The sequence below is a fragment of the Ictidomys tridecemlineatus genome, chromosome 9 (genome assembly GCF_052094955.1).
Source record: "Ictidomys tridecemlineatus isolate mIctTri1 chromosome 9, mIctTri1.hap1, whole genome shotgun sequence".
In the NCBI taxonomy this organism is placed as follows: Eukaryota; Metazoa; Chordata; class Mammalia; order Rodentia; family Sciuridae; genus Ictidomys; species Ictidomys tridecemlineatus.
Window position 1 is genome coordinate 10,805,296 of NC_135485.1, and position 26,063 is coordinate 10,831,358.

At 44.2% G+C, this 26,063-nt stretch overlaps 1 protein-coding gene across 50 annotated transcripts in view; it reads right to left on the bottom strand.

The window, feature by feature from the left end:
- Prom1 (prominin 1) overlaps positions 1-26,063 on the bottom strand; it is a 143,129-nt gene that overhangs the window by 75,768 nt on the left and 41,298 nt on the right. For 45 of the 50 annotated variants that reach the window (XR_013425710.1, XR_013425709.1, XR_005737075.2 and 42 more), the window contains 6 exons: positions 19,145-19,171; positions 16,530-16,735; positions 7,855-7,975; positions 5,763-5,826; positions 4,718-4,807; positions 428-645 (listed from right to left, as the gene is read on the bottom strand). Coding sequence is in view for 45 of the 50 variants with exons in the window: in XM_078021068.1 (XP_077877194.1) it covers positions 428-645; positions 4,718-4,807; positions 5,763-5,826; positions 7,855-7,975; positions 16,530-16,735; positions 19,145-19,171 (726 nt within the window). In the remaining 5 variants the exon portion in view is untranslated. Of the gene's footprint in view, positions 1-427; positions 646-4,717; positions 4,808-5,762; positions 5,827-7,854; positions 7,976-15,714; positions 15,807-16,529; positions 16,736-16,828; positions 16,887-19,144; positions 26,021-26,063 lie in introns of those variants that run through there. The other 5 variants (XR_013425711.1, XM_078021081.1, XM_078021080.1 and 2 more) reach the window with 3 other exon arrangements.

Sequence of the window (26,063 nt, forward strand, 5' to 3'; positions counted from 1 at the left end):
TGGTGATGGTGGTAGTGCTTATTGAAATATAAAACTAATACGTTAAATGCCAGGGAAACGCATGCCCATTTTTTTCTACATTCCAGAACTTTATATATTCAAGTTGCCTGAAGTTCTTTTGGGAGGGAATCTACTCTTTGGGAAAATGGATGAATTGCCTTCTATTTGGGGGTTAATACATGAGGTATATGGTTTTAAATATATATTTTAAATTTCTACAGGAAAGTGTTCTGCTCCCCTTATTATTTTTTTCAAGTTGAATGTATTTCACCAAATGAAGGGAGCTCCATTGCATTCCTCTGCTCCTGCTGTAGCCACTCCCCTGCGGTGATGAGATGCCACTGTGCCCCTGACAGGTATACCGGTGCTTAGCCATGCCCACTCACCGGAGCTCGGGGCCCTGATGTGGCAGGCTCCAGCGGCTCACCTTGCTCAATTCGGGGTTGCCCTCCAGCTGGCTCAGAGACGACTCAATGTTCTTGCAGATGTCACTCACTTGTGGAAGAAGGCACTCAGGGCCTTGCAGAGAATTCTGCATGTTTTGTTTCACGGTAGACAGGCTGTTGCTGAGCTGTTGGCTTCCATCCCTCAGGCTCTTAAAATTCTGGTTCATGTTCTCCAGGGCCACCTTGGTTTCTTTAATTGCTGCGGGAACACAGCCCATTTCAGAGCAGAGACACCAGGGCCCTTCCATCTATAAGACTGACCTAAAGGAACTTGTGACGAACTTGTAAATGGCCTTAGACCACTGCAAGGGGCAGTCTGAGAGGAAGCACAGGGGCACTGCTGGGCTGCTCTGCCAGCTCCTCTGACCAGCTCAGCTCTATGGTATGGGGGTCTCTTTCAACCAAGAAGGTGGGGCCAAGGACCAACACAGGACTGTGATGGGGACACCTCAGTGCCCCATTACTTGGCCAACAACAGCATTACTGCCCAGCCTTGAAGAGGCCAGTCCAAACAAATCCATCCCAAGTGGTTTGAATCCATATAAAAACAGATTACACTTATATTTTAGTTATAAGTATTCAAAGAGCTGGAATAACCTACAGATAGTTGAGAGGAGAGTTTTAGATTCAGGCAGATTTAGGTATAGATCCGAGCTTTGTTACTACCTGCGTGACCCGAAGTAGATTCTGGAACCCCTTAAAATCAATTTATTCTTATTAAAATACTGAAACTATCACCATGTTGACCATGGGAACCTGTGGGGAAGACTAATCAGACCCACACTCCTCAACAGCAGTGAGTCTGTCTACATGGCTTTGGGAGTCCCACAGCCTAGGACACAGACTTATACCAGCAAGTCCCAAATGATGATGGCTTTCCTGATTCCTCTGGAGGGTGGAATCCCCTACCAGAGACTATGGATGTGAATTACAACTGTTTTTTACAGTGGCTCAAAGCTACAGCGGTAATAGTCATGACATTTAAACTGGAGGTCACTCTTCTAAACAGGGAAGTCTTTGTGGTCAGGCCTTTGCTCTGTGGCTTGCAAAACAGATAGCAGAGCATCAGGCTGCAGTGCAGTGTTGCAAGGGAAAATGTGAAAGCCCTTAAAAACTGCTTGCAGTACCTTCCTGCAACCACATAAAACTCGACATAGACACACACACACACACACACACACACACACACACACACACACACACAATGGTACCATGGAATCTCTCCAAAAGTAGCACAAGTTCTACTTCTATCTTGTATGGCATCTTTGGCAAGTTCTTTCATCTCTTGGTACCTTAGTTTCCTCATCTGTAAATGAGGGAGCTGTTTGGGCTGTCTCTTGTGATTCTAGACTGTGTCCTGACAGGTTTGTGAGGCTGAGCCCTTGGATAGGTTAGTTAAAACCCATGTTAACTGGGTCTCATTTGGAGGAACTTTGAGGATTTATCCAGAGACCTGGAGAGGCTTCCAGAATTAGGTAGCATGATCACTGGTCTCAAATTTTATCACTTCACCTGACTGAAAAAATAATTCTAAAGTCTGCTTTCATCTTTGCTCTGGATTCCAGGGTGATCGTATTTTAACAGGATTGGAGGCTACAGTAGTGATGAGACCATAAAAGAGCACTCCGGGTATCAGTTTTTCATTCCTCCCACCTACCTGGTAGCATTATCAACAAAGCATGAAGCCTGGTACCCAGCTCGTGGTAGAGGCTCAGTGAATATGTAGCACAACAAATGAGAAACAAAGAACCCACACTGGAGACATACACCCGAATGCACAAAAGCGTGCTGAGACACTTCATGCTGCACACCTCAAGCTTCAAGGTTCTGAGGTTTACCTCTCAAGGCCCTTTCCATTTTGACTTTAAGATAAATTAGTGCAAGAAACAAATAACAACAACAAAGATGGACAGATGATAAAACAAACTGATGGCCCAGGAAATATGTGTGTGTGGTCATTGTCCATAGACATTCTGGGATGTGGGTAATATCCCACATCCCAGAATGTCTATGGAAGGACTCAGAGGTAATAAATTTATATTTTCCAAAAGGACTCAGAGGTAATAAATTTATATTTTCCAAAAGCTTCAAAGCATTTTTATGCCCATAAAACATTTCCAGGGCTATAACTCTGGGAGTCATTCCAGGCCTACTGAGATCCCATGCATTATGTATCTGAAGTAACTGGGGAAGATATTTCAGATTCTTAATTTTAGTTAATAAACATTTCACCAGTCCAGAGCTCTTTTCCTCTTGACCTGCAGCCTAAACATGATGTACTCAAAACAACTGCATGATTCTTTTCTCTCCAAAGTCCACAAAACACATAAGGCTACAAAGCATTTTTAGCAAAAACTCAGCTAGAGTAGTTTAGTAAGCAAGTCTTAAGAAGTTCTGGCACAACAGAGGCTAAATGAACATTGACTTATTTAGGTTGGCTTGAAAAAGAGCAGAATTTTAATAATACAGGGAACACTGAAGGGAAAAATAAAATCTGTTTTAATCACCTTTCATCTAGAAAGCACTGTGATTTGAAATGCTAAAAATCATTGGAGCTGGGCTGGGGTTGCAGCTCAGTGGTAGAGTGCTCGCCTAGCCCATGTGAGACACTGGGTTCTATCCTCAGCACCACATATAAATAAACTAGAGGTATTGTGTCCACTTACAACTAAAAAAATATATTAAAAGAATCATTGGAACTTTGAGCAAAAAGTCAAGGGACACATCAAGCAGGCTCCATGTCCATATACTTCCATGCAGCCTTAGCCACTGTGGAATTTTGGCTGGAGGAGATCTTGGAAGACCTAAGACACTGACACCTAATGCACTAACAACAGAGGCCTGGGGTGCAGAGATAAATAGCATCGTCCCACGGCCATACCAGCTTGAGCTCCATACTCCCAACTCCTTTTCCAGAGGTTCCCCATGTGTCCTTCCCGAAGGTGGCATAGCAGGACCCTATATCTGAGCACTCCCCAGGATTGTGAACCCTATCTAGGGTGGTCAGGGTACCAGAGGCTTTTGTCAGATGGGGTGCGAATCCCAACTCCACCCCTTCCAAGCTACCCAACTGCTAGAGACTGGAGTGTCCCCCAGTTGATATGTCAAAGTCCTGACCCTCCTGTGTTTGGAAACAGGGTCTCCAGGGAGGTAGTTAAGATGAAACAAGGTCAGAAGGGTGGGCCCTGATAGGGCAGGACTGATGTCGTTCTAAGAGAAAGGGACACTTAAAGATGGGTGTCTAAGACTGGAAGTGAGGCTGGAATGACAGGAGAGGGCCAGGGAGGGAAGAAGGAAGGAAGGAAGGAAGAAGGAAGGAAAGGAGGGGGAAGTGGATGGGAAGGCGTAAGTCTTTGAGGTCCCATTCCTTCCTGGGCCTCTATTTCCTGGCCAGGAAAGGGAATGGTTGTGATGGAGAGGTTGGTGACATCTGGAGGCGGCTGAGGCACCCACCTCAGAGGACTCCCGGCCTATTCTGCCAGCCTTCCTAGTCCCAGAGAGTCTGCTGAGCGGCTGGACTATCAGGAATGCCAAAGGGAACAGGCATAATTGTCTTCCATAAGATCCCTTCCTGATGGCCTGTTTTCTCGGGAATTGGCCAAACGTTTGACAGAGTCTTCCCCATCAAACACCCAGCAGACATTTTTTTTTCCAATATTCAGAAGGACCTGAGGATTTTTTCCATGGTAGTTGAACATGTTTATTAAAATCTGTTCACTTACATACTGACTCTCGTGGGTTTTAAGAGACATAAGTATATTCCTTGTTTTCAAAAGCTGTCCTTTCATGGTAGGGGGAGTAATCAATAGAATGCAAAAGACCCAAAAGTCTATAGGCTACTCATCTTCTATAATAGGAGTTGATGAACTTTTTCAATAAAAGTCCAGATGGTAAAAATTCTAGCCTTTGTGGCCCTTAAGGTCTCAGTTACAACCACTCAATTCTGCCATCACAGACCAGAAGCAGCCACGAAATGTGCATGACTGTGTTGCAATAAAACTTTATTTACAAAACCAAGTGGTGGTCCCCTATCAAATTCTGCCAGTATTATTTCAAATGACTTTTCTTCAGTCCAATATCTTTGGTGCCAGCTTTAAAAAAATAAAATAAAACACTAACTACGATTATATGGTGTGTTTCTGCCAGGCCTGTTTGTGTGGCCATAGATCGCCGCTCTCACTCTGGCCAATTCTCAGGGAAACTCAGGAAAGAGTTAGTGACCCAGGGACTCCCACGGGTGTCTTTCCAGTCACCTTTGCCACTGTGCTTACCTTTCGCCATGACCTGGATCTCATCAAGGACAGGGATCACCTTAGGCTTTAGTCTCTCGAGAATTCCACCTCCCAGCAACGAATGAATATCTGGGATTGAAGAAGCAGAAGGGACAGTGAGGGCAGCTGCCCTGAAGGACAGGCTCCACCTCTACTGATGAAAAGTCCCATTTTCCATTCTAGACCCTGTTCAGGTATTGACCCTGGTGTGCAGATTTCATCACATCGTTTGAAGTTCCCATATGGACGTCCCCAGGTGAAAACTTAAGACACCACCGACTGACAATCTGTGCTAGGAACACAGAATTTAGCTGCTGCTGCTGCTCCTCCTCCTCCTCCTCCTCCTCCTCCACTTCTTTCCTTTTTAATTAAATGTTCTCAGTTTTATCTTTGAAGTTCATTGCTATTTGTACATTCTAAGGTAAGGTAAGGAAAGAGAGTTGAGCACCTTGAGCTGTATGTAACCACCTCTGTCCCATCTCTTCAGCCAGGCCGGATGCTCACATCGCGGTGGCCCTGTTGGCATTGTGGGCTGGGGAACGCGGGTGGGGCCTGTTCTGTGCACGGTCGGGTGTTGCCGCTTCCTCTACCAACAGTGCAGGACCTCCACTGCCTCCACCTGGCCTCTCTGTGCCAACCACAGATGTCTCCAGAGGGCAACCCCTGTCACTCCTTGGTTGAGAACCGCTAAGCCACACTGTGAGCCTCAGCACAGTCCCCATCTACTTCTGAGGGCCACTTTAACAGGGCACCTGGAGGGATGCACATCCTCCCCCACGTGGGGGGATGAAGAACAAGTGCCAGTGACCTCAAGATGCCGAGTGCCCTGCAACGGATGCCAAATAAGAGAGCCAAAGGCCCCACTGCCTGCCAGCCAGAGGCTTTCCACAGATGGCAAACTGTCGGCGACTCAAGGGGATTTGTATCCTACTTTCTCCTACCTCCCGCTATTTGGTTTCTTAGTCCATGTTGTGTGGGTGGCAGCTACAGCCTCTCTTGAGCCCAAACAAGTAAATAATCACCAGCACAAGCTGATTGTACTCACTGTCCAGATCTAAGAAGGCCTTCTCTTTGGTGGTGTTGAACTGGTCCACGATATAGTCAATTTGCTAGGGAAAGAAAAATTACGTGAAACCTGACCTTCTAAAGCCCAAAGCCACAATAAAAAGACATATGTCATTCAAAAATCAACCCGAATCAGAGAAGCTTTAGGAAGAGATTGTCAACAAGTTCTGGAGATATTTTCATTTTCTGACAAACTTCTTAAAAACACTCTCCAGCTTATTAGCCTAAAACTGATTGATTCACTGAGTTTACTTGTTCACTGTGAATGTATTATTTGTGCTGGTTTATTAGGTCCCATGATCCTGAGGACTGGCTGTTGGATCTTGCTGTCAGTTCTGGCATGGAAGGGGACGGGTGGGCCCCTCACTCTTTCCACATGGCCTCGTATCTTCTGAGTGACCAGCTTGGTGATCCAAGGGTCACCAGCAACGAGAGGGAAAGAGTAGACACTGAGTGGCCTCTGGAAGCTGAAGCTCAAAACTGGCCTGAGGTCATGTCCGCTGTATTCCCCGGGTCATAAGCACACCACAGGGACAGCCCAGACTCCAGGGGTTGGGAGACAGATCCACTGTGTGACCGGAGGAACTGCCAAGAACTTGTGCCCTTTGTGTTCTGCCACACTAGACCCATTTTATTTAGTGACAATTACCAACTGGTCTTCAAAGGGGCTGCTCGCCGCCTGTCTATAGTGGCTAAGGAGACCCAGTCCCCACTTCATTGGCACCACGGGGGGATTGGGGGGGGTTTACCAGTTTTCAACAGAGATTGCCAATCTGCTCAATGAAAATGTGCGTCATCGTCTCAGTTTTCATTCCTCCAATTACTAAGGAAGATCAAACATCTTATTCTATGCGGAGCCAGTTGTGTTTCTTTAATCCACTGCACATTCACATTCTCTGCCCAATTTTTTTTTTTTTTTTTTTTTAGATTTCATACAGCTCATCGTTACTCAAAATCAGATAAGTTTCCCTGAAAGTCCCAACAATTTACTGTCCATTTAAGATAAGATGATGAGAGCCATCCCAAACTTTAGTAGCCTGCACTGCTGCCCAACTTTGCCAGCTGTTTAGGAAAAAAGGTTTTTTCCTTGGACTCTTTACAATGTCAGGTAAAAGAATGCTGTGAATTTTACTCACAGGGTCTGACAAATAAAACATTTGCATCTGTATACAGGCTATAAAACTAAAGATAAAGTCAATTTCTCAATATTTTAAAATGCCTGCATTTGTTTCTCTTTCATTTCCAGCCACTTTTTAAGAAACTAGCACATACTTATATTTTAAGATAGAATACACTGTGAGGGGGCCCCCTGGGGGCCTGGTGGGCTCTTCCAGTGGCTCTGTGGGTGGGCTCCTCCTCCTGATGTGGGTACCCACAGCACCACAGATGCAGGAGGGCTCCTGCCCAGGCGCTTTTCCAAACAACGTTCCAAATAACAATACATCAGCATGCTCTTGGGACACAGAAAAGAGGGTCCTTGACCCCACTCAACTCCCTTTCTACAGAAACAATGCGTGAATGTGTGAGAGTGCATGTGAGAGAAAGACAGTGTGTGTGCCCTCCCCAAGGAAGGGACACACCTGCATAGATGTTAACAAGTGGGTGTTTATACAGCAAAAGCCTTTCGTCATCAGAATAACCACGGAAATTATCAGGAGTTAACCATACTGCCAAGAAGAAAGGATGAGGACATCCAAGACCTTTCTTTCTTAAAAATAATCATGAGAACTTTTAAACTTTTAAATTGTAAGCAATTCTATAATTTCGTTACATTAAAATACCATTTCTGAAATTATGCTTTTGGACTCTTTTGAAAAATACTTGCTGCACCTTGATTTCTTCATCTCCACGTGAAAAGAAACAGCAGCCCCGTGCCCCATCACTATGTCACTATGAACCCCAGTCCTGTGTAGAATTCTAATGCAATAATAGAAACCCATTTTTAAAAAGGCAACTCCCATCTACACAGACCCTCCAGGGTCCTGGAAGGTGCAGTGAGGTCCCAATTACACCCAGGAACTCCGAGAAGCCCAGAATACAAAGCGCGCGCGACGTGTAGCTTGTGGCTGTACCTGTGGCGCTTCATTCACGAGGGTTCGCAGGTCTTTCAAGTTGCTGTCTATCAGCTTCTGAGACTTTCTGATGCGGTGTCTCACGTGGTGGTTGGCCGCGAAGCCGTAGATGATTCCAATGCTGCAGGAAAAGGGAAAAAGCGAGAGTCGTGACTCCCTGGTCCCCTGCAGCAGGGCCCGTTTCCTCCCCTGCCCTCACCTGCTCCAGCCTTCCCACTGAGACCCCATGGCGGATCCACCACCAAAGGAGGCCACACATGACTCAGAACCCCCCCAAAAAAGAGAGACCAATCTCCATTTAATATAAAGTACTCCATTCAAGATGACTCCCAGAAATGGAGAGTGTCCCTCCAAGTTGTGAAGAAAGCAGGAAATCTACAAGGCAGTGTGCACGGTCGGTCCCAGTCCTTCCCTGCCCACAGATTCGCTGCCGCCTCAGGCCCCCAAGAAGCCTCTAGGGAAGGATCAAGATGACAAGCGTGACTTGGCCTTCTAGCGTGTAAAGTTTCTCTCATTTTTCTTTTAGTCTCTGTCTTGTCCAAGTTGAGGGGAAATGCTACTTTAGCATTGAAATGCTCCATCAGAAGTCGACACAGAGGCCCTCCTGTGCTATCTCATTTCCATCAAGGAGAAAAACAAGCAGCTCCATGATGCCAGGAGGTCAGCGGCTTCACGCTGGCCAGCAGCTCAGGGCAGCCTTCTGTCCGTGGTATTGCCATCTCGGGAATTCACGGGGAAGGAAGATGACAATTTTCTCCACATAAAATACACTTCATAAAAAGCTTCAAAAATGCTATCTGGGACTGATCTATCAGGTGCCTTATGAATATGTAACAATGGATCCCTCTATTTTGTATAATTACAAGGCACCAATAAAAATTTGGGAAAATACTATATGAAAAGGCATCTGGCACGAAAGACTGCGCAAAATGCACTTTTTGAAGCCATCTAAAATGCCCTTACTTAATCATTGTAAACATCCTTCATGTTGACGAGTTACTAACAATCTTTTGATTTAAACTAATTTGACAAATGGCTTCTGCCTGCAGCATTAGAGTGTTAAATTTGAAAGTACGAATAGCTGAGGCCCTGTTGAACTTGTCCACTGGATGGCAGCGTGGAACCACATTAGCTAGGCACAGCACAGGTGTCACCGGGCCTCAATAAAATGGTTACTTCTTGAGCTTTAGGAGTCTGGTTAAGGAAGTCAGGTCCTAAGCTGACCTGGTGAAGATTTGGGCCTATTTTTCTCCTATTAGTTTCAGAGTCTCTGTTCTAGTGCCTAAGTCTTTGATCCACTTTGAGTTGATTTTTGTGCAGGGTGAAAGAGGTTTAATTTCATTTTGGTACATATGGATTTCCAGTTGACTTCCTTACCAAGATTCCTAAAGCACGAGAAGTAAAATCAAGAATCAGTAAATGGGATGGATTTGAATTAAGTAGCTTCTTCTCAGCAAAGGAAACAATTAATAACATGAGGAAAGAGCCTACAGATTGGGAGAAAATCTTTACCTCATGCACCTCCAATAAAACATTGATCTCTAGGATATATAAAGAACTCAAAAAACTTAACACACACAAAAAAAATAACCCAATCAATAAATGGGCTAAGGAGCTGGACACTTCACAGAAATAGAAGAAATATATGAAAAATATATGAAAACGTGTTCAACATCTCTAGCAATTAGAGAAATGCAAATCAAAAATACTCTAAGATTTCATCTCACTCTGTCAGAATGGCAATCATCAAGAATACAGACAACAATAAATGTTGACAAGGATGTGGGGAAAAAGGTACACTCATACATTGCTAGTGGGACTGCAAATAGGTGCAACCACTTTGGAAAGCAGTATGGAGATTCCTCAGAAAATTGGGAATGGAACCACCATTTGACCCAGCTATGCCACTCCTCGGTTTATATCCAAAGGACCTAAAATCAGCATACTATAGTGTCACAGCCACATCAATGTTTATAGCAGCTCAATTCACATTAGCTAAACTATGGAACCAAACTAGGTGTCCCTCAATAGATGAATGGATAAAGAAAATGTGGTATATATTCTCCGTGGAATATTACTCAGCTTTACTGAAGAGTGAAATTATGGCATTTGCCAGTAAATGGTGGGAGTTGGAGAATATCATGCTAAGTGAAATAAGCCAATCCCACAAAACCAAAGGCCAAGTGCCTTCTTTAGTATGCAGATGCTAATTCACAATAAGGTGGGGTACGCTAGAGAAGAATAGTGTTACCTTAGATTAGGTAGAGGGAAGTGATGGGAGGGGAGGGGAGGGGATGTGGGGATAGGAAAGATAGTAGAACAAAACAGGCATTATTATTGTATGCATATATGTGACTGCATGACCAATATGATTCTGCAACACATACACTCAGAAAAATGAGAAATTATATCCCATCTATGTATGATATACCAAAGTGCATAAATGCATTCTACTATCATGTGCAAGTAATTAAAACAGATAAAAAATTTAAAAAATGGTTACAACGGAAGGTGTGGATATATCTTTAAACATGTTCTGCATGTATTAGGAAAACTTTGGGCAGAGGGGAATGCAGAAAATCAATGCACTGCCTCTTTAAAATATGCAATTTTGTGGACTTTACATATATTTATAGGCAAGGTCACCAAGGGTCCTAGTTTTTGCACTGAAAAAAGTCCATGTCCCCAGATAACTTCTGAGTCCTGGGTAAATGAGGACTTAGAGCATCAGTGGCTCCCTGCTGGTCTCCCTCAGAACCCACTCCCCATGGCAGTATTGCACCTGCTCCAATCTCTAAGTGACGAACCCTGAGTGAGGTTTCTTTGAGGTAACAAGCTGCAGCAGAAGGAGTGCAGGAGCAGAACAAGATGTGTGTCCTGGTCCCTCTACTGCCACCAAGTATGAGAAAGCCACTTTTCTTCTATGTGTCTCAGTGAGTACTTCACAGCTGAAAGGATGCGTTCAGACCCTGTCTAGCTCAAACTGGAAACCACTCAAGTGGCAAGGGAGACGGCTTCTGGCTGCCTCCACCTTCTCCAAGATCGCTTTTAAGTTGGGGATCTTTCTGATGGTGACCTTAAAAGATGAATGTCAACAAAACTCTGTGCCGTTTGGAATGACTGCCGAACAATCCACTATTGTCCACCCTACATCTGCACTGGTACTGACGAGGCAGAAGCTAGACTGTGGCAATCACAGTCACAAGATGATGCCCTCGTGCCAAATAAGGCCAAATGACCAAAAATGGGATTTCAGAGTTGTGTGCAGAGGAAAAACACAAAACCAAATGCTGAGTTATAGCAATGAGACTGGAAAGCTTCGTTTACCATGCCAAGTTCAAACGGTTTATGCCAGATGAGTCGGAATCATCCCCGAATATACCTGATATTCACAGTGGGGACCCTTGCTTTCTCCAGCATGTTCAGATTACCCTGGCTATCCCAGACCCGTTTGGTCATGCAGGGAGTCAAAGCGAACTTGCAAGTCCACTTCCACTTGACCCTTGCTGACCTTGCCACCCCTCCTCAACAAGAAGAGAACCTCCTTGCCTTAAACTCTAAGGGGGGGTTCTCCCTTCGATTCTGGGGCGGGTATTTCTCACTGCTTCCTCTGTCTTCATTTCTACCTCTTTAATTTCCCTAAAAGGAGCTGGAAACTGCTTCTCTCTCAGTTGTGCACAGTGCAGTCTTGCTAAAGGCGTGTTTAAGGACTGGATTTTGGTTTCAATGAGAAGATTAACCACGTTTGGAGAGTCCAATGCACAAACATCATTCCTTTACTGAATACATGTCTTTGCTCACAAAAGCATCAGTAAGAAAAATGAGCTGCTATATATTTCAATACAACTCTACATTTCAATGCTACATATTAATGAAGACCCTCATTTTTGGTAACCAGTAATGGATCCAACTGAAATAAACACATTGATAATCTTTTTCTTAAAAAAAAAAAAAACAGTAATCAACAGAAGTCTGCAACAGAATTCAGCAACTTGCAAAGCTGATTCTCAGGTCCCCACATGGTGTAAAGATTATATTTTTAAGGATGACAAGTCCAGTAGCCTGCAAGGGGAAGACTGAAGCAAGAGGAACACGTGGGTCCAGGGGCTATGGAGCCAGGAGAACAAAGGTGGGGTGGGATAGTTGCACTATAGTTCTCACATGTGCCACCATAGTGGAGGGTGTCACCAAGAGCCATCATGATGGCAGATCAGTGTGACCAGACCTTTCCATTGTCCACAAACATCTGCAAAGGTAGATTCTTAGGTAAATCTCCGTTTTTTAAGTATTAACAACTAATCTTAAAAAACATTAAGTACTGTGCAGACCCACTGAGGATCTTCATTTGCAGTTTCTAACTTAAACCTTTATATGCAAACAAAATAGAAAATAAAGAAGTGATGTTCTTTTGGGGGGTGGTTTAGATACTCACTACTGTTAATACATTTTTTTTAAAAAAGTCACACATGTAATATCTTTGTATTTTTAGCAACCACTGGTCAGTTATTAGGAGATGAGGATAATGAGAGCAATATACCTAGCACCAAAAGAGAATAAAACGTCAGTGAATATCTGTTCTCTGGCACTTGACATAAACGTCTTTAAGTCATCAAAAGCATGTGCATCTGTGAAGTACAACAAAATATCTCAAAAATTTTAGCAGAAGGTAGGAATTTTTATTTTCTTGGCATATTAGCATTATATTTTCTATATTGTGTTATGAAAAAACAATTTACTTACATATACACTTAGCTTAAAATACTTACAAATACTTAAAGCATTAAAATTTGTAGCAATTTTTTCCTTAACCATTTCTACTGACTTAATGGAATCAGCCAATGAAAGTCAAGTACATGTGTTTAGTCTGTGACTGACCTCTTATTTTTTTAACATAATTGTTAAATAATCAGACCTCGACTTCTCATTATGAAAGTCTTATGATTTTCAGGAATGCTATAGTTTAGTTTGTTGTTGTTTTTCTGGAATCTTGTGACCTCCACGGCAGGAATTGACAGCCAGCTTCCTGAGGATGACTGGGATTCAATTTACCAGGGTCATCGCTGGCAAAGCTCAACTATCAGACTCAGCAATTTGGAAATACATGGAAGAAAATGGCTGGCTGTTCCTTCTTTTTTCTTTTATAGTCTTCTTGAAATTTTGAAAAAAAATGCAATGATGAAAAGTTCAAAAGAAAGGAGGAGCAGACACTGGGCTCTCCCAGGAGTTGGACACATTTGCTGACCCGTCCACATGACTGGTGGAAGTTCACCCTCCAGCTAACGGTCGGGCAGACCACAGAAGATCCACAGACTCTCATGCTCCAACTGCTTGGGGAAGGCTCGAGCAAACAGTGGGCCAGGATGTGCTCCACACTTACTGGGGAACCTTTGTTCCCCAACAAAGGTTTTCTTAAACCCATGGCTTTCTCAAAAAAAAATAATAATAATAAATAAAATAAAAATTTTTGAAATAAAAAGGGATGAATGAAAAAAAATTAAGAGTAGTCAAAGCTACTTACAATTTGAAAACTACTTACAATTAATTGTCAGATTTCGAATCACTCAATGGAATTGAGCCCAATGAAAGGCAACTGGACTGCTCTGGGTTTGTGAGAGGATTTTAAAACATTGTACCAAAGATTAGCAGGCAGTTTGTGCTGTGTAAGCCAGAGACCCAACAGTAAGAAAAAAATCCACTAACACGTTTCATTCTCTGCTTTCTAATTTAGTTGACGTCTGTCCCCTCTTATTTTTGGTGATGTGCCTTCTTCTCCCTTTCATCTAATCAAAACAAAGAGATCTTCACTTTCCCCCAGTCTTTAATCTTCTTGGTTAGCTTTGATTACTTGCAAACATTATTTAGCTATCATGTGACTCACGATGTTTAAGACACTTGCTAGCGAGTAGAGGTTTCTCAAGGAAGACATCAAAATAGCAACAGTAAATTGAAAAGTTCAAGGCAAAGTTTAAACTTCTTGTCTCAATGTAAAGTAAATACAAAGGAAAAATACACTATTCTCACTGAGACCTACATATAGTTTATACATATATATATGTGTGTGTGTGTATATATATATATTATATATATAAATTCAATGTACTAAATGTACTATATGAAGTCAAATTAGTTTTAAATTTGTTACCACCTCAAACAGTTGATCAACTTTGGTTTAATTATGTTAAAATCTAAAATTATAATTTTTCGAATTTAGTTTTCACCTGGGTGGAGAAAATTTTTTAACTGTATGTATAGAAGGCAATAGAAGCATGGAATGTGTTTTTAAAAAAGATTCTCCCAACTTAAAAGAAAACAGTTATCTAAATTTGTTTGATTAGTCTAAATCTTAAGAATAAAAAAAATAGTTGTAACATTCATTTTATGTAAAATGGAAGCCAACTTTATATTTAGCTTTGTAGCTTGATTGTTTATATATTTTGGTATTTTAAATATAATGTAAATAATCAGTTCAGCATGAACTAGCAATTATATGAAATGCAAATAGAAGTCCAATTTAAAAAGAATTAAGTACATACCACATGCTTCATTAAAAAAATGAAAGCCCATTATTACTTACATTATGTATTTACATATGTAAACATTTATTCAGGTAAATATAAAATAAAGTATAATACATACAATAAAAAATTTTCCTGAAATTATGACATGAAAACTATCAACCTGTTAAATAAGTAATGACTCTAACAAGAAACTCTAAAGGCAGCCTTTTCAAAGGACACTGAGACCTGAGCCTCATCTTAATGTCTAGGGTGAGTAAGTGGACAAGGAAAAACATGGCTGCCCAGTCTTTGGACAAACGACCAGGTAGGACTTCCCCTTCTGGAAAATGCACAGGGCCCCTGATGAATTTAACAGTCTTTGGGCTGTAAGTGACATTCTTCTAGCACTAACTTCTGCAGGGGGATGATTCTGTGCATTCCTAAGAATACTTCAAAGGCCAAGCAGAGAGAGAAAGAGACATCTGGAAATGCCATCAACCAGATTCTAATCTGCCTTCCAGAATCCAGTGTGAAGAAACCAATTTGAATTACTTTAAGAGGGAGACAGAAAAAGACACAGACAGACAGAGAGGCCAAGACAAAAAAGACAGAAAAGGGAGATAAAGACAAGAGACAGGCACAGAAGATAAATGCCCAAAGACCTGTCAGAGCGCAAGCTCCTAGAGACACACAAAGACTCCCTGTTAGCTAACAGCACGTGAAGTAGCTAACACATTCACTTGGATCCTTTTAAACACATGTATGGTAAAAGTCTATCATTCCACCTTTTTCAGCAAAATTATGTCTTTGCTAGTTAAATAATAATTGCCCTGGAACAAGTGGTAACACACTGGTTTTTGCTGGAATTTTCCGTTGCTCAAGTTTAATTGGCTCAATAGGTAGTACCTGAGCCTGGTACAACAATTCAGAAAAGTCAGGCAGCCCAGCTGCAGCAAAAACGGTTCCTTCCTTCCACCCAATTGCCCCCCAGTTTCCTTTCCAAAAGTAACCACTGGGGCTGGTCCCTCACCAGCCTTCCCTATACATTCTGTGCAAACATAACCAAGCATTTGTGTCTCCCTCCTTTCTGTTCATATCATAGTTGCCACATGACCATGCACACAGGGTTGCAGTTTTCCTTGCTTCTCTCTTGGAGCCACCCAGTTCTTTGAATGGGTATCCTCGATTCCAAGATAGATGAACGGTCACCCCCAGAACACACATCTAACCAGACCCTTACTGATGGCCACACTTAATGATTTTTGCTCTTGGGTTTGCAGCTAGAACTTCAACTAGTAGGAATTACTGCTTTGGGCTTAAACACACAATCATCACCTACTTAATGAAACTTGAAATATCTTACCTATGGATGCTGTGCAAATGTGGTGTGTGGAGAAAGACAAGAATGCCGATTGTCATGTCCTGGGACCTTCACCTCGGTTGCCATGTGAAACACTGGTTGAATAAATGAGGAAAGGCGGCACTATAACTAAAAGTCACAAGGGGACCAGTGCCATGTGCACATTCCTCAGCGGAGGAATCGACGTGGACTCAACAAAACATCCTCATCTTAGGAGCAGTGTAATTCTGATCTGCCTGTCAATTGGAAAACTTTTGGCAGCAGCAAAAACTGCAGCAGAAACATCCTAAATAATGAAATGTGTTGCAGACTTCAAAAGAGGGCAACGGATGAACAGCAAATTCAAGAAAAGTGGGTTTAGAAATTAGTAGAAAGTTAAGTGTACTCTACGATGTTCTCGAATTTCCAAATGTGGGGACTGCCCTTGTCCATCGAGATTCCTTTTGGAATTAACTAGAAAATCAACTAGCAAATGGGGCCTTTGCCTTTCAGCAGGCTGGCTGACCCCTGCACAGCTGTCTCAGAGGAGGAAGCTTCCAGGGAGTGGATGGTCTCTGCATTCTCCGGCATAGCCACAAACGGGAAAAATGCCACGGGGCAGGCTCCTCAGTCAGGTTAGGGCAGCTTCCTCCCTGAGCTTAATGATCCAGGAACGGTGACACCTTTTTGAATGTCTTGGATGAGCACCTCTATTCTCCCTTTCCTGTTTTGTTATTGCTGTCATGGTTCTGTTTTAAACTCGTGGGCTAAACAGTTAAAACAGGGGACATGGCTCATCACCCTAAAACCAATCAGCTGTCGTCCACGATGCCACTTGCCTTACGAGCACGCAAATCACCAGGAGGGAGATTGCAAGGCACCTCCTCTGGAAGGGCGCGTTCTCCTTCGGACGCTGGTGCATTTTCCCACCACATTTGTTACAGCAACGACATATCGCAAAGATACAACCCACCACAGGCAGCAGAATAATGAATAACACGCCCACGATAACGCACAGGATAACGCCGATCTCATAGTGGGCGATCTGCAATTCAAACAAAAGAAACAACACAAACTGTCACACAAAATAGAAAGTGGAACATCCCCGAGTGGACACAATTCATTTTTTTTTTTTTACCTATTCACTATCACGAGTTGAACCTTAAAGTGCATAGTTTTCCATTTGAAACTCCCTTCTGAAACAGAATTAAGTTATTAGATTATGGGAACAAGCGATTACTATCTTCCTTTCCATTCCCAGGAAGGTGTCCAAACCAGGGTCAAAGAGTGAATGGTTTATTTTTTTTTTCACTTTTAAAAAATTTGTTCTTTTTAATTATACATGGCAGTGGAATGTATTTTCAGATATTATACATACATGGAGTATAACTTCCCATTTTTGTGTTTATGCATGATGTGGGCAAATGGTCTAATTTTAATCCCAAACGTATTTTGTTTGCTTGTAAATAGTTTGATAAGTCTTGGCCAGAATACCTGCATAGTGAATCCTCTATATAGATAGGACACACAAAGTTATTAAAGATTTGAGGCAGTCTGGATTGAATCAGTTAGCGACAAATTCATGGTTTCAAAAGAATCTGGAATAGATCTAGATTTAGAACAAAGACCCAGGCTTTCTGAGTCTGATGGTAAAATACAGTCCACTTAGTTTTCCATCCATACATTGTGGTGTATGACTAGAGGAAAAGTGCCTGACTGAGTAGCAGGAGCAGGGTGGACACTTAATGACACTTCCCATGCCACACACATGAGGCATAGCCCACGGAAGTACTGGGCTTGGCAATCCATGTCTAAGTTCCCAGGAACAACTTCCAGATGCAATCATAGGAATAACTATATTTTCATTATCACCATTGGCTTTATTCCAAGGAAAATGAAAATCAGTGAAACTTGACCTGCTCCAATTCATGCACATACTTACATTTCTTGAGAATGGCAGAAAATTGCAGTTGGCAGTGGGCAACCTACAGACAAGCTAGACAGCAATAGATGCTGAGGCCAAGCAGAGCTAAAGGAAACACAGATCCTGTTCTTACAGCTGAGCGCTGAGAGCCGCTCTCCTGCCTGAGTTCCTATTCCACCTCGCCTGACCCTAGTTTTCCATAATAATCAAGCAAAGTCTATTTTCTTTTGTTGCCATGAATTTGGCGATAGGCAAGAAGGCCTGGGGGCAGCAACCCCCTCTTGCCTGTCCATTCTGTAACAGGTCAGAAGCGGAACATCAGCAAACTAACCAAGAATGGCCTGAGGATCCAACCATCCTTGCTCTGGAGATCTGCAGAACTAAACAACATCCTGTGACGAGGTATTTGGGATCACATGTGCATGACCTGGCCCACTCCCTGTGAAAAGACACCTGCCAGTCTGGAAGCACCTATCAACTGCCTGTATAAGATACTCCCAAGTCAGCTTCCTGGCAAGATAGGCTTGTGACAAGAGTCCCTCATCTCTTCCAGCTGTTTTTCAAATGAAGTTACCTTCCTCAGCTCAACACCTTGACTCTTGACTAAATTGACCTGGGATGCAGCAAATGGCCAGACCTGGGTTGGGTCACATTCCTGGGAGCAAATACTTCCTCAGTCCTCGACCCCATCAGCATACTGTGTGGGGAGGAGAATCACATGGCCTAACATAATGACATGCACTAATTACATGAATTCATATCAAGAAACAGTAAGTCACTCTCTGGGTGAATGCTTGAGTATTAAAGCAGGTGCATGTGACACTTGAATACCATCTACTTCAATATTCATATTAAAACGCTAAAAAGAAAAACAAAGTGGCTGAATTTTGATGCATTCATGAGTTACATTTGTATGCTTCACCTTGACCCCCTTCCCACGGCCGTGAACAGCCATGTGCACCAGACTCTTCAACACTTCCTCAAAGACTAGTATCTTTGGCCAACTAAGAAACCATCCCAGACACTCCAAACTCCTACATACTTACCTATTTTGCTATTCCAAATATTCTATTTATTACTCTGAAAGGAATTTTAAACCCTTTCTGAATCACAGGAGACACTAAACCCAAGCCCAGGAAGAAGGTATTTTTAAATGTTGACAATGCACTAATTTAGCTTCAAGTACAAATTCTGTACTTTCTGTAGAACCTTCCCAATGTCCCAATGTTGCTGGCTAAAACAGGCAGTATCGAGACTCAGAATGCATCATTTTGAAAGTTGACTCCTAAGCTAAAGGCTAGCCAAGATCTGGGAGTATGCAAATTATTTTTTGATACACCAAGATCTTAAAGCACTAGATTATGCTCAAGATAAGATTAAAGATGAAAGCAAAAACAACAATGAAATGAATAACTAAAAACCATCAAAGGGAAGGCAGCAAATAAGAACAGAAAGCTCTAAGCAAAGCAGCGCTACTTACTGCCTACAGGCAAAGAGCAACACGCGAGCGACAGCAGACATGAGCTTTACCTTCAGGATCAAGACTATGTTTTCTGGCTGTGAAGTCAAAGCAGTGGAGGAGTTTGTGTGTAGCAGAGGCAGCGGCATCAAGAAAACAGACAGGAAAAGTCACGTGAGTGGTTGACCACAACCAAGAACATTAGCATCCCGCACAGAGAAAATCAACCAACAGAAGAACAACGTAAGAAAGAAGTGTAATACCCGAGTGTGCATTTGAGGAACTGTTCTGAGTACAGCCAAGTTCTGAAACTTACATTTCGATTACTGAAAGCTTCTTGCTTTTGTTTTGTCTTTGTACTAAGAACCCAGGGGCACTTAACCACCAAGCCACATCCCCAGCCCTTTTTATTTTTTATTTTGAGATAGGGGCTCACTAAGATGCTTAGGGCCTTGCTAATTGCTGAAGCTGGCTTTGAACTTAGGATCTTCCTGCCTCGGGCTCACAAGCAGCTAGGATTTCAGGCGTGTGCCACACCTGGAGAAAGGTTTTTAATCAGTATGGGTCACTTGTGAAAAAGTGAATTGGAAAGTCACAAATGATTAGCATGCTAATCATTTGATCTTCATAAAAGAGAAAACCAGAGGCTGACTAGAGTCCCTTCCTCTCTAAAATGAAATCTGCTGGTGTCCTCCTGGCTTCACAGTGGTCAATGGAGTTCCGCCATTTTTATTCCAAACTTTTCAATCGGTTCTGTATCATCTAATCTTGGCTTCAGGTGCCTGTTCTTCTCAACCATCCTTGATCATCTTAAGGTATTTGTTGTCACCCTATAAAACATCCCCAGAACGTGTCCTGTGTGCTGCCCTTCTTCATTCCGGACTCTCCTGTGCTGCATCTTCACCCAGAACGTTATTCTCATTTGCTCTTCTCCTGATGAACAACACTTAGGCAACACTAAGTCTAGGTGTTGCCTCCTCAAGACATTGGGGTGTCCAACATCCTCTACTTACCACCATGGAGCCCTACACTTGGCCTGTGGCAGCAGAGATGCTCCGTAGAGGATACAGCTGTCTCCACACCCTGTTCATGTCTGGGAGAGCAAGACCTGTGACAGTCATGCTCACCGTGTGCTCCCAGGTGCCCAGCCCAGGACCTGGCACTAACAGCCACCCAGTCAAACTCTGATGAACTGATGAACTGAGGAACAGGAGACCCAACCGTATACTGTTCACCAACAATTCCTGAACAGTGGTGCAGAGATGGGGGCTGGCAGTGTTGGGGATAGACCAACCCATAGTGAAGATGCGATGAGTTTTCCATAAAGCTAGATTTGCTCAATTTATAAAACTATCCTTTTCTGGTGATATGTGTAGGAAGGAAAACGAAAGTCATTATGGATTTTATGCTTAATTTTTTGTATGTATATGTGGCCCTGAGGATTAAACCCAGGAGCACTCTACCCATAAGCCACATCCCTAATCTTTTTTAATTCTATTTTTGAGACAGGGCCTTGCTAGGTTGCCCAGGCTGGCCTCAAACTTGCAATCCTTCCTCCTCAGCATCCCGAGTTGGTCCCATAGGCTTATTAACCTTCAGGGCTCAGTATCCCAGATGTGGCAACCACAAGCACTTCACAGTGAATGTTAAAAACACTGACTTCCGGGCTCTACCCTAGAGTGTGTGAGTCAGGAGATGTGGAAAGACCAGCAATTGTCTTTAATAAGAGCCCTGGTGATTGTAGTGTTATTCTGAACTCACAGTTAGGTCAGTGTGGGAACCCTGCCCTAGTCTGGCTACAATGGCTGGCCACTCTGGGCTGTGGCCGGGGCAGAGCCACCCATAAGTTACAATAATCAGCTGATTCTTTCGTGTTCATTTCTTCCACCCAAGAGTCACCCTGCCCTGATACGCATGATAGGGTGGCAGCCCACACCTCTGGGTGCTCTTTCCACGCTGGCTGTCATGCAGATCTTATCTTCTGTGTAATGTGGCAGTGTGAGTCCTGGCTCTGCCACTTAGTGTCTATGATTCTCTACTCCAGTTGCCCATTATGGTCACTTAGGGAGCATTTAAAACATACAGGTAGCCAGCCAACCCTGAACAACTACATCAGAACAGGGTCTAGACATTGCTATCCACACTCCACTGAGGTTCAGTTTCCTGGCTGACAGAATGGGAATAAGCCGAGACCATACCTTATGCTGCTATTGCAAGAACTACATGAGAAAATGGCAGGAATGTGATTTGTGCCTTCTTCTATTCCAGGTGTCTTGATGAATGTTAAGTGAACCGATACTCTCAAATTCTTGAGACCAATGCCTGCCAGGGTGATGCTCAAGCGCCACCTGAGCTCCAGGAGCCTTGGACCATGATTCCTGGTGGTGCACTACCCTGCCCTGTGCTCTCCATGTGCCATGGAAAGGGAACTGAACTTTCTTATTGGCAGAGTGTCCTCTCCCCCTGGGAGGGCCGGAAACGGGAGCTAAGTCACTTACGCCTCAGATAAGTAGGTGGCATCCAAACTCACAACCCAGCTTGTGTGAGCACCTAACATTTACTAAATGCCGCATTGGTGTCCAGTGATTTTTTAGGATGTTAGTGCTAGTGAGTTTGTCACAGCAACAGGGACGCGTCCCAAGCCCTGTACCTTTCCCCAGAGGAAACATAAAGAAAGGGCAAGGAAATAAGTGAGAAATGAAATAAACGAGGAAAGGATGAAGCAGCTGAATCTAGTAGGGAGCTGATCAAGAAATAAGAGTAGAGGTAAAACACCACCGCATGGAAACGAATCCAGTAACCATGACAAGGACATTCCTGAGTCCCGCTGACAGAGATGCACGGAACAACCAAGGTGACAAGCAGCAGGTGGGGAGGGTCTGCTAGGAGAACGGACTCAGGGAAAGGTTTCTCTTTGAAAACTGTGGATGATACTTACCGGTTATCAGTGGGAGGTGGTTTTAAGGAATCTACCTAGATGCCCCAAGCCAGGCATTCTACCACGGTAAGAACCCTGTCCTTCCTCTTAATTGACAGGTGCTAGGCTTGCCTTCTCGAGTTGCCTTCTAGGCAGAACCCCAAGGGAGCATGTCACTGAGTGACACCATGCTGTACTCCTCTTGTACCGTGAACCAGGATGTGGAGGGTCTGGGAAGTGGGCTCACCTCCAAGCTCTGACCCCCAGGAGAACGTGTTCCGGAGCTCTGCGGAAAGGGCTGAGCGTGGTGTGGCTCACTTGTGTATCATGAGCCCAGGCCCTGGCAATAAATGGGGTGGGCCCTTCAGCTGCCCGTGTGCTCTCTGGCTCAGCACCTCAGATGGATAGACGAGTCTTGTGAAAACCAGAAGAATCAGCAGATATCGGGCACATGGAAGTACGTCTGGAACCTGGCACGTGCTGAGGAGATGCCGGGATTCTGTCTGAGGGCACTCGGACCATCGGAGTTGTTTTGAGGTCATCTGTTCACTGCTCCTTTCTCATCACAGCTCCATGATCCCCCTTTAAGGCTTACTCAAAGGCCAGGAGAGCTTAGTCACCCCCACCCAGACTTGCCTCCACCTGTCTCATCCTGGCTGTAGAATCTCCCGCAGGTTCTCTGAGAGCACATGCAGTACTCCTTCCTCAGCAAACTGGGGATTCAGTCACACTGGAGTAACAGGTAACTTGGGACGTGACCATTTCTGCCCAGGGACAATCACCCACTCTAAAAATGTGTGGCTGAAAATGTGCAAGGACAGCTGAGTCCGTGACACTCTCTGCACACAGCCAAAGAGCTCGGATAAGACCCGTTTCTTTCAAAGCAGTCCTGTGGCTTGGAACAAGGCTCACCATTCATTGATGCTATTTGTCCTTTCAGAGTCAGAAATGGTCTGGGTACAAATCCCAGCTTCCTCACTTAGCCACTGGGTGACCTTAGGCAAGTTCCCTTGGCCTCTCTGAGTGCAGGACTTCTCCTGCCTTTACAATGGCACAGCTGCTTGCTCCTTGGAAGGCTGTCCTTGTGAGAGTTAGAAACAAGGCGATGCTCATGACCCAGAGCCTGGCACAGACAGCCGGAGATGGCGGCTCCTACTTTCACAGGGAAGATGGTGAGCTAGTGTAAGAACAGGCTTTCAGAAGCTGTTGAGTGGCCTGGTGCTCCAGCCAAGTGTTTTTGGTGGATGTAAGACTTTACTTGTCGCTCTCCTGGCCTTTCAGTCAGTCTTAAAGGCCAGCTGCACACGGAGTCCTCCCTGGTTTCCCCAGAGCAGGGTCCCTCTCTGAACACCCTGGCCCTGGTCACGGAGTACACATCCCCCTCCATCTCGCCGGCCAGTTACCCAGGGTCTCAGTCTGCACAGCTGCCATGACAGAGCACCACAGACACGGTGGCCTCCACAGTGGACACTCATGTCCCCGCAGTTCTAGAAGCTGGAGAATGCCACGTCAAGGGGCCGGCAGGGCTGGTTTCTGTGCTGCCTCTCTCCTGGATGGCTTGAGGGCGCTCACCTTCTGGCTGGAGCATCACGTGGTTTTCTCTGCCTAACTGTGTCCTCGCTTTCCCTTCTTATAAGGACACCAGTCATAATGGATGAGGGCCACCCTATACCTCATTTCAGTAATTACCTCTTTGAAAATCCTTTGTCCAAATATAGTCACGTTCTGAGCTCCTGAGTAAGACGATGAGGAAGTGAGAATTCTGGACGCAAGTCGTCCCATATCATCCAAGCACTTGTCTGTTTCTTTTCTTGGCCTCTCTTTCGCCAACTCTGAATTCTTGGAGGAAGAGCCATACTCTGGCATGTTTGTACCCCTACCATGCATTGATCCTAACTGGAACTCATAAATATAAATTAAGCAACTACACTGTAATAACTAAAGGAGAGAAAAAGCCTGGGTAAAAAAAAAAGTCACAAAAGAGAAGGGGTCCAAGGGTCACTCACTCCTTGGAACAAAAGGTGTACACTTGTGACAGCTTTTGAATCTCCTTAGGAAGAAAGTCCACTGAAGAACCCCAAACAGAGATCACTGACTCAGCTGCCCAGGTCCTCGGCCATCAAGGGACCCAAAGATGCAGCACAGAGCCAGGAGAAAGAGACCAGGAAGGCTCGACCCCAGGACCACTCACCTGGACAGTCCTTACCTGTGTGCCTGTGCTATGTGGACACAGTGAAGTCGTCCTCGGTGCCTGCCCATGCCCTCGGGCATCTACCATCCTGGTGTGCCTCCTCAGACTTCTAACTACTGGCATCGTTAATTCTGCTCGAGGGCTTTCTCCAGAACCACAGAAGGTCAGAAGTACTTAGAAGTGAACACTGTCCTCCACACTTAAGCAGCCCTTAGGCAGCGCCGCTTGGTCTTGGTATCTAGAAACTGCAGCTCCCCGGCCCTTCCTTCCCCAGGTAACCTGGAGGCTGATGTTTTGCAGGTTCCCAGGGCTCTTCTGCAGTAGGCAGTTGTTACCCCCTGGGCAGGTGGCTCATTAGAACCCTTCCCCACATCCCAGTTGGTGTTCCCTGCCCCTCCCTGTTCTTCAGTCCTTGACTCAGGGGGCACTGGGGACAACTTATCAAATGCAGCAGTTACCTGACTAAACCCAACCCTCCCAAGATGCCCTGACTTCTTTGGTGTCTTTGCTTAATGAAATCCCTTCTCCCTGGATAACCGTAGAAAGTGTGATCCAATTCCACCTTAAGGGAACGATTCAGTTCATTCAAGTGGGCTCAGGTCTGTATCCTCTCTCTACCCCCCTCCCCCATCGGTTTTTATCCAGTATCCCCGAGGGCAGAGCAGCTCCCAATTTAATACTAGGCTGAGCATGAAGGAGCTGTCCAGTTAAGACTCCTGGAATGGTCAGTGCAGTGGCACTGAAGGGTAAAATGCTTTTGCAGTGAGCTGCATCCAGGAAGGAGTAAGGCTCCTCCGCCACCTCAGGCTTTCCTGCCATCAGATATAAATGACATTTAGAGAAGGTTTTCTCTTTGACTTCTGTATTCACTTTTCTCTTGAGTAGCATTTTATTGCAAATTGAGAATATGATGAGGTCATTTATAACTCTAGCACCTGAGGTCACTGTCCACTGGGCAAGTGTTAACTGCCCCCACTCAAACACTAGCACTGAGATTTGTGGCACTAGTCAGTAAAGAATGTCCACCAGGACCTCTGCTTACCGGAACTCAAGGACCTCAGCTACTCTAGCAGAGAACAGGGCCATGTGCCTTGCTTACCTTGCTAAGGACCGAGAAAGTGACCAACAGACTCAACTAATGCAATTATTTGTCTGTGGGTTTCCCAGAAAACCTACTCTCATCACAAACCAAGATCAAAAGAACGAACATCCTTCCGTTTAGGTGGCAGTCACAAAACCAAACCAGTGAATCCGCAGCACTGTGGGTGTCAAGCAGAGAGGCACTCTCTGAGATTCTGTCCACTCGCCTGCAGATGGGGCCCTGACTCACCTTCCTTTCTCTCTGGTCAACCTACCTGCTTCCTTCATACCTGACCCTTGGCTCACGTGGTTCCCAGTCTGGGATACGACAGAGACACCTCCCACCTGCTCCTGACCTCTTATCCTTTCCACCCCAAAGTCAATCCCTCTTGGAGGAGCTTCTGTGCAGAACCAGCTCTTTTCCCTCCCTGTTCTCTGAAGGTCACTTATGGAGGTGAAGCTGCTTTCTAACGGGTCATCTTCTAAAACGAAGCACACTGTCACCGATTGTAGAGATTTTCAGACAACTCTACTCTTATCCCTTTGCTAAAAAATGTCAATATTTCTTGGGGGGAAATTTTAACTTTTTAACAACACACAGTTTGAAAGATTTTCTTCCAATGCTACTTTCGAAATTTCTGCTGTCATTCAAATGGGATCCATAAGGTTGTTCAATGGTCGATAACAGAGGATACTGAAATTACTGATTGAAAATTGGCTGTTTGAAGATCTACTTGCCACTCAGCCATGATTTTTCTCATACATGTTATTTTTAATAACAAACACATCAATAAAAAATTAC